This window comes from Notothenia rossii, assembly GCF_949606895.1.
Source record: "Notothenia rossii genome assembly, chromosome: 3".
Classification (NCBI taxonomy): domain Eukaryota; kingdom Metazoa; phylum Chordata; class Actinopteri; order Perciformes; family Nototheniidae; genus Notothenia; species Notothenia rossii.
Window position 1 is genome coordinate 94180725 of NC_136901.1, and position 14236 is coordinate 94194960.

The following is a 14236-nucleotide window of genomic DNA, read 5'->3' on the forward strand; positions in this document are numbered from 1 at the left end:
ACATCCCTGTTCCCCTGCATGTTGAGAGGAGGACACAGAGGCGAGGACACAGAGGCTAGGACACAGAGGCCAGGACACGGAGGCCAGGACACGGAGGCCAGGACACGGAGGCCAGGACAGGACGCAGAGGCCAGGACACAGAGGCCAGGACACGGAAGCCAGGACACGGAAGCCAGGACACAGAGGCCAGGACACGGAAGCCAGGACACGGAAGCCAGGACACGGAAGCCAGGACACGGAAGCCAGGACACGGAAGCCAGGACAGGACGCAGAGGCCAGGACACAGAGGCGAGGACACAGAGACCAGGACACAGAGGCCAGGACACGGAGGCCAGGACACGGAGGCCAGGACACGGAGGCCAGGACACGGAGGCCAGGACACGGAAGCCAGGACACGGAAGCCAGGACACAGAAGCCAGGACAGGACGCAGAGGCCAGGACACGGAGGCGAGGACACAGAGACCAGGACACAGAGGCGAGGACACAGAGACCAGGACGCAGAGGCCAGGACGCAGAGGCCAGGACGCAGAGGCCAGGACGCAGAGGCCAGGACGCAGAGGCCAGGACACAGAGGCCAGGACACAGAGGCCAGGACACAGAGGCCAGGACACAGAGGCCAGGACACAGAGGCCAGGACACAGAGGCCAGGACACAGAGGCCAGGACGCAGAGGCCAGGACACAGAGGCCAGGACACAGAGGCCAGGACACAGAGGCCAGGACACAGAGGCCAGGACACAGAGGCCAGGACACAGAGGCCAGGACACAGAGGCGAGGAGCGGAGCGTTTGATGGCTGCCTTTTTCAAAATGAAAGGCTTTAAGCAGAATCCAGTGTTTCCTCAGAACAGAGGGTGTGATCCAGCGGACCCTCCTATAGGCATCATGGTGAGATAGTTGGAGGGGACGTAGCCTCTCTTTCCCCCTCCCGCCTCCACCAGGCTCCACTCAGGATTCCCCCGTTTGTCCTTGGCCTCCAGGACTCTAACCGCCTCTCCGGCTCGCATCGACACCTCGTGGTTCCCTCTGGCCGTGAAGTCGTACGCCGCCAAAACCTGGAGGAGAAAAACAAGACGGAAAGAAAGGGAGGTCTTAGTGGGTCTTTCCAGAGTCATGATGCAGCCGTCATTCACACGCAGCCTTAGTCTCAGTCAATCAGCTATTAGGATCTGCTGCGGAAGTTTACGTTACAAAGAGATTCTTATTTTGTTTTCTGGAAATCAAATGTTCAAGAGAGCTCAAAACGTCTCGTGGATTTTTGACTGCATGCGAGATGTGGCCAGGAAAAGGAACATTTGAAATATGGAGTTCTAAGGGAAACTGTTAGGATTGTGGCCACGACACCATGTTCAGATCACAGAGTATAAGCTGCTATCTAATACGATACGATCACACTTCAATGATCGGATCCAGTCTGAAATCACAGCAGCTCAATGGGTAACGTCAACAGACAAACATCAAGACACAACACATGAACAACAAACAACAAACATTGAACATACCAGCACGATCACTAGTTTATCAAACCACAACACACAGCCTTTTAAAACTCAAACCGTACTTGATGAACTGATAACTGAGTGTGAGATGTTTTAAAATGCCTTCTCCAGTTGTTCTCTTTGCACACCGATAAACACACGGGCCGCAAACTGAATGCTGGTATTTTGTGCCCTTACTGGTTCAGAGAACAGAAAGATGCAACAAAAACAAGACGATGAGAAGGAGAGGGTTTCAATGTTCACACCGGAATAAGTCCCTGAGGGAGGATTCGGCAAATGAAGCTGCTGACGTCACTTCTTCTTCTTCTGCTTTGGGTTTACTGGCAGGCTGCAAACAACTTCACGGCGTATACTGCCACCCGGAGTCCCCGGCTGGAAGTCCCCGGAGTTGGGGAAGGCTTCAGTAGAAGCTGCTGGGACTCCCAGCAGCTTCTACTGAAGCCTTCCGAGTAAATCGCCAGAACGCCGACACCTCCTCATCTCCACCGCTCCCATGTTTTCTTTCGTGTTGCCATAAGTTAGTCTCTCTGCCTTTGTGCGCTGGGCTAATGCTAATAATGCTAATGCGAGGATAATAAAATGGCGGCTTCACAAAAGTTTTTGGGAGTTGTACGGGGCGTGGTTTGCAATCCGCCCAGCCAATCAGACAGAGAGCAGGTACTTTCGTGGGAGAAAAAGGTTCTCATGAACTAATTTGAGTTACGGCTCTTTTTGGTGTGAACGCGACATTTCGGAATTATATCGGAACTAAAGTGGGAAAAGTACTGCGGTGTGAACGCGCCTAAGGTGTAGACCGGTTTGGACCTGTTTGGAGTGGTTCAGGGTTTACTGAGGATGCTGAGTCCATTTCTGGCATGTTCAGGATCACACATGACACATCTGTACCTCTGACTCTCTGTGGACTCACACTGGGGAAAGGCTGCTCCAAAAACAAGTTGAAAACAAGGTGTTTTCACTTGTAATAAGTTCAAAGGTCAGCCGATAGAACAAGGGACAGTTTGCTCGGTTAGACTTCCTGAAATAAGAAGGGATAGTTAGATAAATCACATCTTGTAATTATCTGGTAAAACTTATGTTGAACTATAATTGACCAGAATCAGGAGATGTTGTTACAGAATAATAATCCAGAGATGCTCAACAGTTTTCAGTTTTCTTGGGATTTTCCAGAAAATAAGTGTTTTCTAAAATCAAGTAAAAGGATCCATCTTTTACAAACAACACAGCTGCTTAAAAAGCCTCGTTTCATCTGAGACCCAACTCAAAATGAGATGTCTTCAAGAGTCTTAAGATGCATTGTCCGAAAACAAGACCCTGCATTGGGACTTCTCAAGTTACGAGGTCTTACATTAAGTCTAAACACATCTTCAGATTAGAAATAAGACGTAATGTTTACAGCGTGCATGCACACAGGGGGAAACGCTGCGGTAAGAGGGAGCCACTTCATTCTGACCTTACTGGTTAATAGAGGAGGATAATGTGACATGTGGCATCAGAGGAAAGGTCAACAGATCATCTGTAAAGTGTCTCCACTTCAACACGTCTCAGGATCCATCGGCCAGGAACCTGAAATCACACTTTATTCTACAAGTCGGACCTCTTCAGCCTCACCTGAAGCTCTGATTTACAACCAGGAAATGAGCAGGAAGTGAGATTTTCTTAACGTGAATACATTTTATTTAGTATCATGATTACATAACACTGCAACATGTAATCTATTACACCCAAATTATCCAGTTGCGGGAAAGTGAACCCGGGGATGTTGAGCAGTGTGAGAAAAAGTTTTTAGAGAGTACTTGTCCATGGACAAGTGAGTTTGGCAATTTACTTGTCCGAATACATTTTTCACTTGTCCAGAATGGACACAAATTGGGGCCACTGGAATCTTCTTCTTCGCCATCGTATTTGACATTTTCCCACGGTTTTTACGACATAGCGGTAAGATTTTACTGCATCACACATAGTGTTGGGTATCGTTTGGATTTTAACGATTCCGGTTCTGCTTTTCGATTCCAGTTATTTTCGGTTCTCGATTCCGGTTCTTTGAGAGGGTAAAAATAAGTCCCATGACAAATTGGGAGAAAAATATATTTATGAAAACATTAAGTCAAATCTGTATTCCTATTTACAAATCACTTCATACTGTTTAATTTATTACGGTTATTGAATACAATTATATAAACATAATCTCTGCATTGTTTAGTTAGTTCTAAGTGGTGCAGTTTGAGAATGTACAATTGGCCCAGTCTCCTCTGATGTTACACTGCAACCTGCCTGTGAGACTGAGTCCAACCACACAGCCTGTGTGTCCAACACATGTCCTGCAACACACATGCTGCAACCTGCCTGTGAGACAGAGTCCAACCACACATGTCCAACACATAGGCCTAATAATAATAATAATAATAATACATTATATTTATAGCCTATAGGCCTAGCGCTTTTCTAAAACTCAAAGACGCTTACACATGTCCTGCAATACACATGCTGCAGCTGCCCAGCTGTTCACTGTTTGTAAAAGTAAATAAATAGTATTTTCATTTCAATAATGTAGCTACTTTCTATACCCTGCTTCATAAACAATACTGACATCCCTGTGCTCCTCCGAGTCTGGGGGTCCGGGGATGTGAGTACAGCGCGAGGACACAGGGAGGCTGTTTCACTTCATAAAGGAAATAGTGGTCAATATTAACAACACAGGAGCTAAAACGCTAAATAACCTTCATTACGTGTTAGAGAAAGAACATAAGAAAGATTGACAAAGATGAGGCTGTTAAACGGGCAGCGGATCCGCTGTGTGTAGAAAGAGAGAGAGAGAGAGAGACGCTGAGCTGCACCGTGCAGCGATCAGCTGATCCGGAGCATAGAGAGAGAGAGAGAGAGAGAGCTGCGGTCCGCGGGGCTCGTCCTCTCCTCCTGTCCTCACAACTCTTATCAATCCCGGGACCGGACAATTGTTATTTGTTCCTACTCGGAACCAAATTTTGCTTCCCAGCCCTGCAACTGTGCTACACGTCCCGCCCCACCCCGCCCCCGTCTAACTGTACAGAAAGCGGCGAGATGCATTTCCTTAGGAATCGACAAGCAGAACCGAAACTAACATTTCTAAACGAACGATGGCAGACACGTACAATTTGCGAATGAGTTCTGCCTTTTGTAAACTGAATCTATCAATAATTTGACAATAAATGAGGGCAAAAAACGTCACTTGTCCGCCGGACAAGTCAATTGAAAGATCTACTTGTCCGATATTGTAAATAACACGTCCCGGACGGTGGGACGTGTACTTTTTCGCACACTGTTGAGTAACCCAAAGTTTTATGATAGAATTGTACAGAACATTTAAATGATTATCTCTACTGTGGACAATTTTTCTCAAATAGAAAAGCAATCTGTCCAATCCAAATGATCCAGTCCTCAAAAACTCCAAAAGGTATCAACATCACTCCACAGAGAGAACAGGTACGGCCTCTTTCCGGTTAAAGATGTCATTTCCGATCCTGAACAGGGTTAACAATTGTGGGCAGTGTCCCGACATGTGCAGGATAGCATCCGGCAGGTTCTATGAGCTGGAGACCCTACTGTACATTTCTATCCTGGAGACTTACCCTAACCATAACCATAACCAACACATGCCTAACCCTAAACCTAGCCATGTCTGCACCCTAACATGAATGATTCCCCTTAGGGGGACCTCCATTTTGTCCCCATAAGGGAGGCGAGTCCCCACACGTGACTGTGTAACAGATTTAGGTCCCCACAAGTATAGTAATGCTAGGCCGCACACACACACACACACGCTCGGGGCTCAGCTGCAGCATTAGCTCTGCACCAATTAGCATTTAATTAGCATGTTGCCGGGCAGAAAGAAGACACAGAACCAAACAAATTAAAATGACCGTCGGCCATCAGCTGTGTCTCCTGGAAGTAAACTAGTTGAAGAGTGTGTGGTTGCCAACATAGAAATAAATACTACAATAAAAAGAGACCCTATTCTGCTTTTTGTGGTGCTCCCTCTCCTCTAGTGTGATATATAGGTTTTAGTGCATGTGAACGGTCTGCAGAGGATCAAATCCCAACGTTCAGGGTCACAGTAGAGACACTAAATACTGATATACACCTGAAGTGTGTGTGTGTGTGTGTGTGTGTGTGTGTGTGTGTGTGTGTGTGTGTGTGTGTGTGTGTGTGTGTGTGTGTGTGTGTGTGTGTGTGTGTGTGTGTGTGTAGTCTCAGGGTCATGTGTTATGGACATGGGGGGGATGAAAGACGCCTCTATAAAGGTCACTCAAGCAATCACTCACTTTAACAGGCAGTGTGCAGACACACCGACACACACACACACATCTCACACCACACACACACACACACACACACACACACACACACTATGCCTAACACATTTAACGCTTTATCAACCCCTCGTCTAAATCTCTCTCCCATGCACACACACATAAATCGTCACACACTAACCACACCATTCCCCTATAATTCTCACAACACACACCTAGCTCACACACACAATCTCAGCCTGCACGCTGCATAAATTAACTCAACCTTTCACACAGTAACCCACTTACAAGGTTAAACTGCCAATTATAGACATTTCCATTAATAACATATGCATGCATGCACACAGTCAGGTGACAAAGTGTTGCCTACTCAGCAGAATGCCATCCAATCAATCAATAAAAGCTTCAGCTACATCAAGTGTGTGAAGTGTAATTAAGGAAATGGATACACACACACACACACACACACACACACACACACACACACACACACACACACACACACACACACACACACACACACACACACACACACACACACACACACACACACACACACACACACACACACACACACACACACACACACACACACACACACACACACACACACACACACACACACACACACACACACACACACACACACACACACACACACACACACACACACACACACCCCCCCAGTGCTCGTTATAGTGGAAGTTAATTGGTTAATTGGATAGTCACTGAAGCACACTACTCTAGGACTATCAGTACGACTTTAGAGGAACTTACATGTAGTTGTTATTTAAATGTTATGCAACTTCTTTTCACTTGTTATGCCAAAACATTAGACAGTATTTAATTTGCAGATTCATATTATGTATAATAATTATGATGCATTATTAATTTAAACCAAATTGCTAAAACAGACACATTGAGTGTGTGTAGTGCAATTAAGGAAATGAACACACACACACACACACACACCTGGAAGCTGTGCACGGTCAGCCTTAGGCTCTCGGGGGTGTAGGAGTGTCGTCTGATTGCCCCCCCGTCAGGTAGGGTCAGGTGTGGAGAAGGGGGCGGGGCTTCTGACGCCTGGTGATAGCGAATCAGCTTCGAGGAAGGAGCGTACCCTCGTCTACCTGCAGACAACATCAAAATCAACAGGGAATGAGTCCTAAAACAGCAGGAATGAGTCAGCATTTCATCACTTCCTGTCCAATGGAAGTCAATGGCTTTCTGAATGTGTTTTGGTTGCTGGTGTGAAATAGGTATGATTCTACACTCCCTGTGCAAATAATATATAACATTAAAAGGAGTTCAATGTGAAGGAGCAAGAGGGGGACAGACAGCGCAGCAGGCTGATGCTGTGAGCCATGCTAATGTTTGTATACTGTAGTTCTCCAAATACTCATTGTCCTAAGTGTTTTAGTTTTTTAGCTTAAGGTTATTTGTATAGTTACATTTTGTGTAAATGCTCGTCTTTAGCATCCTTTTTTAATGCTAAATTGTATCTTAAAATAAATATGTTTTATTATCCCTATATATTTATTTTGTATTATCTATTTTTGCAACTAACGCTGGAGCCACACGAGGACTATAACGCAAACGGACCGGAATTGTTATTAAAAAAAAGTCCGTCGTCCACACGCAACAGGCACCACAAACAGAGACCGCTCGAAAGCGCTGTAGTACATATGCCGGGCCTGTAAGTGGCGCTGTAGTCCTGCCACAAAAGCAGTGAAGAAGACTTCCCGCGCATGCATGGTTGCCATGGTTGCCCTTCTGTTTATTCTCAGCGCTGGATTTAGCAGCAGAGGTGGGGTTTCGCCGGTCAAGATGTCCGTTAAAGTTTAAATCTTCCGGACAAAATTAGAAAAGTGCCGGTCAAAGGTCTTCTTTGTTATTTATTGAGCTTTAAAACAAATTAATAACGACTCTATATAAATGATATAAGAATAATACATGGAGGACGGAGCCTCTCTTTTCCTCCCCCTCTCTAGCTAGCTGATCCAGTAATGAGTGACCCGACCGTCAAAATAAACATATGTATAACTAATTTAGGTAGTTTGAGAGGTAATAGCTAAGGGTGGTGATCTGACTTGAAGTGTGTGTTTTGTTCCGCTCATCGCTCCATCACTGCGGGCGGAGCTGCAGGTTATCATGCAGAGCTGCGTGTCTCCTCTCCTGTCCGATTAGACTTCACTCGCGTTTATGTCCATATCGATCAAATCTAGCTGGAAGCTCCTGCTGGGTGCACTGTCCTGCGAGATACCGGGACCTGGCTCCAAACACTGGGGCTATTGCGTCATCGTTAGCAGGAAATGATCGCGTATAGGCGTAAACACGTACCCACCTTGGGACCCGTTATCGTTTTCTGCGTTTCCGTGTCGACCTAGGGTGGCTGCAGCCTTAGTTTTCGGCAATAAACTTGATTCAGATTCTGATGGTTACTTGCATTACAACCAATATCCCACGAGATGGCGCCAAACAGCTACATTTCAGAAAGCTGCTCTGACAGTAAACTACAGTATCTTCTCCAGCAGCATCTGTCCTTAAAGCTGCTAAACATGTGTGATATTCAGAGGTGGGAAGTGCTGGAGTACAAATACTCCCTTACTGTACTTAAGTACATTTTCCCGGTATCAGTACTTTACTCAACTACTTATTTTAGTGTTCAGCATGTGAACATCCATTAGCTAACAATGAAAATATTGTTCTATTAATATAAAGGGAGGTCAGGTACTCTTTAAAACAGATGGTAGTTATGGGTACTTTTTACTTAAGTACATTTCAAAGCCACTTTTACTTGAGTAAATAAGTTTAGGCAGTACTTTTACCAGAGTATTTTTAAACACGAGTATCTGTACTTCTACTTGATTAATGGGTGTGTTTAAGTTTGACATCTCTGGTGATATTAAGACAAAATACAGATAATATTATAACCCAGCAGCAGCATCTAGTTTCCTCTCACCTCCAGTGTGTGTGTGTGTGTGTGTGTCTGTGTGTGTGTGTGTGTGTGTGTGTGTGTGTGTTTGCTTCTGTTGTGTTGCACCTGTGTAATTAATGGTTATCTGCAGTACCACCACACGCCCACAAGATGGAGCCAAATAGCTACATTTCAGAAAGATGCATTGAGTGTATTTCCAACAGCAGCACCTGTCATTAAAGCTACTTAACAATTTGTACTATTAAGATTAAATACAGATAATATTGCAGTTTTTATCCCCCTCTCACCTCCAGCGTCCACCAGCCACCTGCGTTTGTCCCCCCTGGTGTCGGCCCAGCTGATGACCCCCACCAGCTCTCCTCGGGCCAGGCTCAGGTCCAGGTCTCTGCCGCCCACCACACACACCGACACCTGGAATATCTTCTCCGATCCGTGCCTCTCCGTAAGCTGCTGGAGGCGCTGCTGAGAGGAGGGGCTCAGCGGCTGAAACATGGACATAAGAAACGATACGATAAGATACACCTGAACATCAGCAGGAGAGGACTCTTTAAAGTAGAGACACTACATACTGATATACACCTGAACATCAGCAGGAGAGGACTCTTTAAAGTAGAGACACTACATACTGATATACACCTGAACATCAGCAGGAGAGGACTCTTTAAAGTAGAGACACTACATACTGATATACACCTGAACATCAGCAGGAGAGGACTCTTTAAAGTAGAGACACTACACACTGATATACACCTGAACATCAGCAGGAGAGGACTCTTTAAAGTAGAGACACTACATACTGATATACACCTGAACATCAGCAGGAGAGAACTCTTTAAAGTAGAGACACTACATACTGATATACACCTGAACATCAGCAGGAGAGGACTCTTTAAAGTAGAGACACTACATACTGATATACACCTGAACATCAGCAGGAGAGGACTCTTTAAAGTAGAGACACTAGATACTGATATACACCTGAACATCAGCAGGAGAGGACTCTTTAAAGTAGAGGCACTAGATACTGATATACACCTGAACATCAGCAGGAGAGGACTCTTTAAAGTAGAGGCACTACATACTGACATACACCTGAACATCAGCAGGAGAGGACTCTTTAAAGTAGAGGCACTACATACTGACATACACCTGAACATCAGCAGGAGAGGACTCTTTAAAGCAGAGTACTTGAGTAGATGTACTTCTATGAATACAAAGGAACAAATCCCTGATATAAATCACGAGGGATGCTTTAGTAAAGTCTCACACGTCAGTGGAATAGTATCACGTGTGACGTAAACACAGATCTGAGTCTCCGCGATGACTCGGCACATTCTTCCTCCTGCACAACAATAACAGGTCTGACAGTGACGAGCAGTTTCCCCGTCAGAGAGCGGTACGATCTGCTTTATGAATAATTATAAATCATTAGGTGACTGTGCAGAAGCTCAAGCTGCCGGGCAGGTGTTCAGGAATGTGACCCAGTTTAAAACAGGAAGCACAACCGGACACACCTTAAGAAAGAGACAATTGGATATGTTCTGTTTCTGATTGAGTCACCAGATGTTGGGATATCAGCTGTGGAGATGTCTGCCTTTTCTTGTATATAATGGAAGTAGATTGAACTCGGCTTCTAAAAAGAACGATTTAAACTCTGCATTAATGTGTCTTTAAAGAGTCCCTGGTGTTAGCAGTTTAATGCAGGAACTACTTTCCCTCGACCTAACTACATCCTCGTCTAGTCCATGAGTAAAAAACGCTTTCTTTTACGCAGGTAGAAAGTAAATAGTTACTACTGGAAATGCCCAGAGGTGTAACGTAACTAAGTACATTTACTCAAGTACTGTACTTACATTTTGAGATACTTGTACTTGAGTATTTCCATTGTATGATACTTAGTACTTTTACTCCACTCCAGTTCAGAGGTACATGGTGTACTTTTACTCCACTGCATGTATTTAATCCCTTTAGTTACTTCACAGACCTGGATGAATGATGTGAAATCTAATCAAGTGTTAAATCAGACTTTAGTTCCACCTGGAGTAAATCCACAAGCTACCCTGCAGTATACAAAGTCATTCAAACTAGCTGCACCTTTACCAGCTTTGAGAACACTTTCATGATCAATCATTATAAAACATATCATATCTATTATTCTGAAACGGACCAATCGTGACACACTTCCTGTTTCACCTGAACTCACCTGGCTGGACGGTGCGTTCAGGGTCTCCTCGACGCTCCGGCACAAAGTCTCCAGTTTCCGAGCTTCATCCAGCACCGCAACCTCCGCCCACTCCCAGAATGCACTGGGGCTGAGGGAGCTTTTAGGGAGCTGGGAGAAGAAATTAAGAAAAGATAAGATTTACTTTTTTGATCCCAATTCTGGATTATTTTTAATAAAGCGAACATGGTGGAAGTCTGCTTAATGCAGGAGACCTTCCATCGATAGAACATTCAAATAGTAGCTTAACACGGACGAGGAATTTGTCTCTGTGTTTTTGGTGCAAACATAAACATACATACAAATACAACAAAAATGTAAACACTGATAAGAAAAGTATGCAAGTAAACTATAATAACATAAAAATATAGTAATATTTACATTGAATATATAGGTATAGAAATAAAATAGGAATAGCATATGTGCAGTACTGACAGCCTTATTGGGGCCTTTGTATGTGAAAACTAAAAAGATAAGGGCCAAATTAATGTCGTAAATGTATTTTGAAATGAATATTAAAGTACCAGAAATATACAAAAACAGCAGTGTGTTAAAACAAGGCACATAAACATAAAATACAAACATCCCAAAATAGAAAATCAAACAGACCAAAAAGTCAAATAAATGTTCATGTCGACAGTGAAAGATGTGTAGAAATGAAACCAAAGTAATCACGTTTGTATCCTCTCTGGGGCTAACATGTTTATTTGTTGTTCTGCTTTGCCCTCATCATGTCTGTAAATAACACAACACAAAGTCACATGATGAATGATCACATGACTGCCACTATTTACGGGCAGTGTCTCAGTCAGTAGGGGCTTGGACTGTGAGCCGTAGGGTCGCCGGTTCAAGTCCCCGAACAGACCTAAATATGGAGTGTGGACTGCTACTTGGAGAGGTCCCAGTTCACCTCCTGCCCTGCCGTGGTGCCCTTGAGCAAGGCACCGGACATCTGGGTTAAATGCAGAGAACACTGTCACCGTGTGCTCTGCATGTGAGACCACTAAAGAGGGTTTCATCCCTCCCATTCTATATGTAAGGTAAGCTTTCCTGTATTATGTTTAAGTATTCGGTCATGTCAGATGTAAAGACTTTTTGTTTTGTAAATACTTTTGTATCCACTGTGAAAAAGTACGTTCAAAAAGTATAAATATAGGGAAAAGAAATATTTCTGATTAAAAAAACTTGAATATCTAAGTAATTTTTTTATGTATAACATTTTAAAGAACACGTTATGACCCTCAACGCCTTGTTTCTGAAAAGGTGACTTTTAAATAGAGAATAACTAGAAAGGAAGACAGACCGTGAGGTAAACAAAGAGCTCCTCACCGTACAGATTCTTTGTTGTTGTTTGTTGTTTGTTTTGCTGTTTCACTGCCCTGTCATTGTACCGTTTTATGATCGGTTCTTGAATCTGTCACAACCCTGATACCTGAAATCCTGATACCTGTGTGAGCGTTTACCTGCTGAGCGAAGCTGAGGAACAGCGTCTCCATGTCAGAGGCCAGGTCCTTCTGAACGCAGCTGAACGATCCCAGCAGACTCCAGATCAGCTGCAGAGCCAGGCTGTTGAACTGAGGCAGCTCGGAGAGCAGCAGGGTGTTCATCGTCCTGGGGAGAGACAGGGAGGGTGGTGAGGGAGGGAGAGACAGGGGGGGGGGTGTTGGAGGGAGAGACAGGGAGGGTGGTGTTGGAGGGAGAGACAGGGAGGGGGGTGTTGGAGGGAGAGACAGGGAGGGTGGGGTTGGAGGGAGAGACAGGGAGGGTGGGGTTGGAGGGAGAGACAGGGAGGGTGGTGATGGAGGGAGAGACAGGGAGGGTGGTGATGGAGGGAGAGACAGGGAGGGTGGTGATGGAGGGAGAGACAGGGAGGGTGGGGTTGGAGGGAGAGACAGGGAGGGTGGGGTTGGAGGGAGAGACAGGGAGGGGGGTGTTGGAGGGAGAGACAGGTAGGGTGGTGATGGAGGGAGAGACAGGGAGGGGGGTGTTGGAGGGAGAGACAGGTAGGGTGGTGATGGAGGGAGAGACAGGTAGGGTGGTGATGGAGGGAGAGACAGGGAGGGGGGTGTTGGAGGGAGAGACAGGGAGGGTGGGGTTGGAGGGAGAGACAGGGAGGGGGGTGATGGAGGGAGAGACAGGTAGGGTGGTGATGGAGGGAGAGACAGGGAGGGGGGTGATGGAGGGAGAGACAGGGAGGGTGGTGTTGGAGGGAGAGACAGGGGGGGGGGTGATGGAGGGAGAGACAGGTAGGGTGGTGATGGAGGGAGAGACAGGTAGGGTGGTGATGGAGGGAGAGACAGGTAGGGTGGGGTTGGAGACATTTTACTTTCATCACTAAGGTTTAATGTTGGGCTTAATAATTCTCTCTCTCTCTCTCTACCTTTCTCTCTCTCTCTCTACCTCTCTCTCTCTACCTCTCTCTCTCTACCTCTCTCTACCTCTCTCTACCTCTCTACCTCTCTACCTCTCTGTTTGTGTGTCTCTCTGTCTCTCTACCTGTGTCTTTACCTCTCTCTAACTCTCCCTCTCTCTACCTGTGTCTCTCTCTCTCTCTCTCTCTCTCTACCTACCTCTCTCTCTCTACCTCTCTCTCTCTCTACCTGTGTCTCTCTCTCTCTCTCTCTCTACCTGTGTGTCTCTCTCTCTCTACCTGTATGTGTTCACGACCCCCTGCTCCTCGTAGCTCAGCGTGGTTTTGGTCTCGATCATCTCGTAGTCCAGCAGTTTGTCGAGACGTTTCCTGATCAGGTTCCTGGGGCCCAGCAGGAGGTCCTTCAGAGAGAGGAGGGGCAGGAGGATCATCTTCCTCATCCTCTTCTCCTGAAGGGAAATTGTTGTGAAAATCCTGAATGTCCTCTTCCAACATGAGACTAACATGCTCACAAAGGTTTCCCAACTAGCTGTGAACATGACAGGATGTGTGATTACCTAGAAGAGCATCAGGACTGTTTGAGGCATATGATAGCTATGTGATTAACATGATGATTCAGCCTCTATGGAGAGAGACATATGACAAGCATGATCATTTCTGACGTGGAGCTAATCTGAAGTAAACATTGAATACTGCTTTCTATTCCTCCATCTTGTGACTGTGGAACTCCCTCTCTTGGATATCAGCATGTGAAGGACACTGTTCAGGAACTAGTTGATGCTCTGTATGTGATGACTACTTCCATTCTGGAGAGGATCACAGATACATGGATCCAGATGTTGAAGATCAAGCCGGTGACCAGGGAGAGTTTTCTACATAAGTAACGCTCGTCATCAGACACATGCTCATACTGATATGTATATAT

The 14236-nt window shown here is 45.5% G+C and overlaps 1 protein-coding gene across 5 annotated transcripts in view; it reads right to left on the bottom strand.

Moving 5' to 3' along the window:
* Window positions 1–605: 605 nt before the first annotated feature.
* Window positions 606–14236, bottom strand: part of arhgef37 (Rho guanine nucleotide exchange factor (GEF) 37) — a 37958-nt gene continuing 24327 nt past the window's right edge. For all 5 annotated transcript variants that reach the window (XM_079670663.1, XM_079670665.1, XM_079670664.1 and 2 more), the window contains 6 exons: window positions 13591–13760; window positions 12404–12551; window positions 10923–11051; window positions 9007–9202; window positions 6754–6911; window positions 606–1051 (listed from right to left, as the gene is read on the bottom strand). In XM_079670663.1, coding sequence (XP_079526789.1) covers window positions 839–1051; window positions 6754–6911; window positions 9007–9202; window positions 10923–11051; window positions 12404–12551; window positions 13591–13760 — 1014 coding nt within the window. In that variant the 3' untranslated portion in view covers window positions 606–838. The remainder of the gene's footprint in view (window positions 1052–6753; window positions 6912–9006; window positions 9203–10922; window positions 11052–12403; window positions 12552–13590; window positions 13761–14236) is intronic.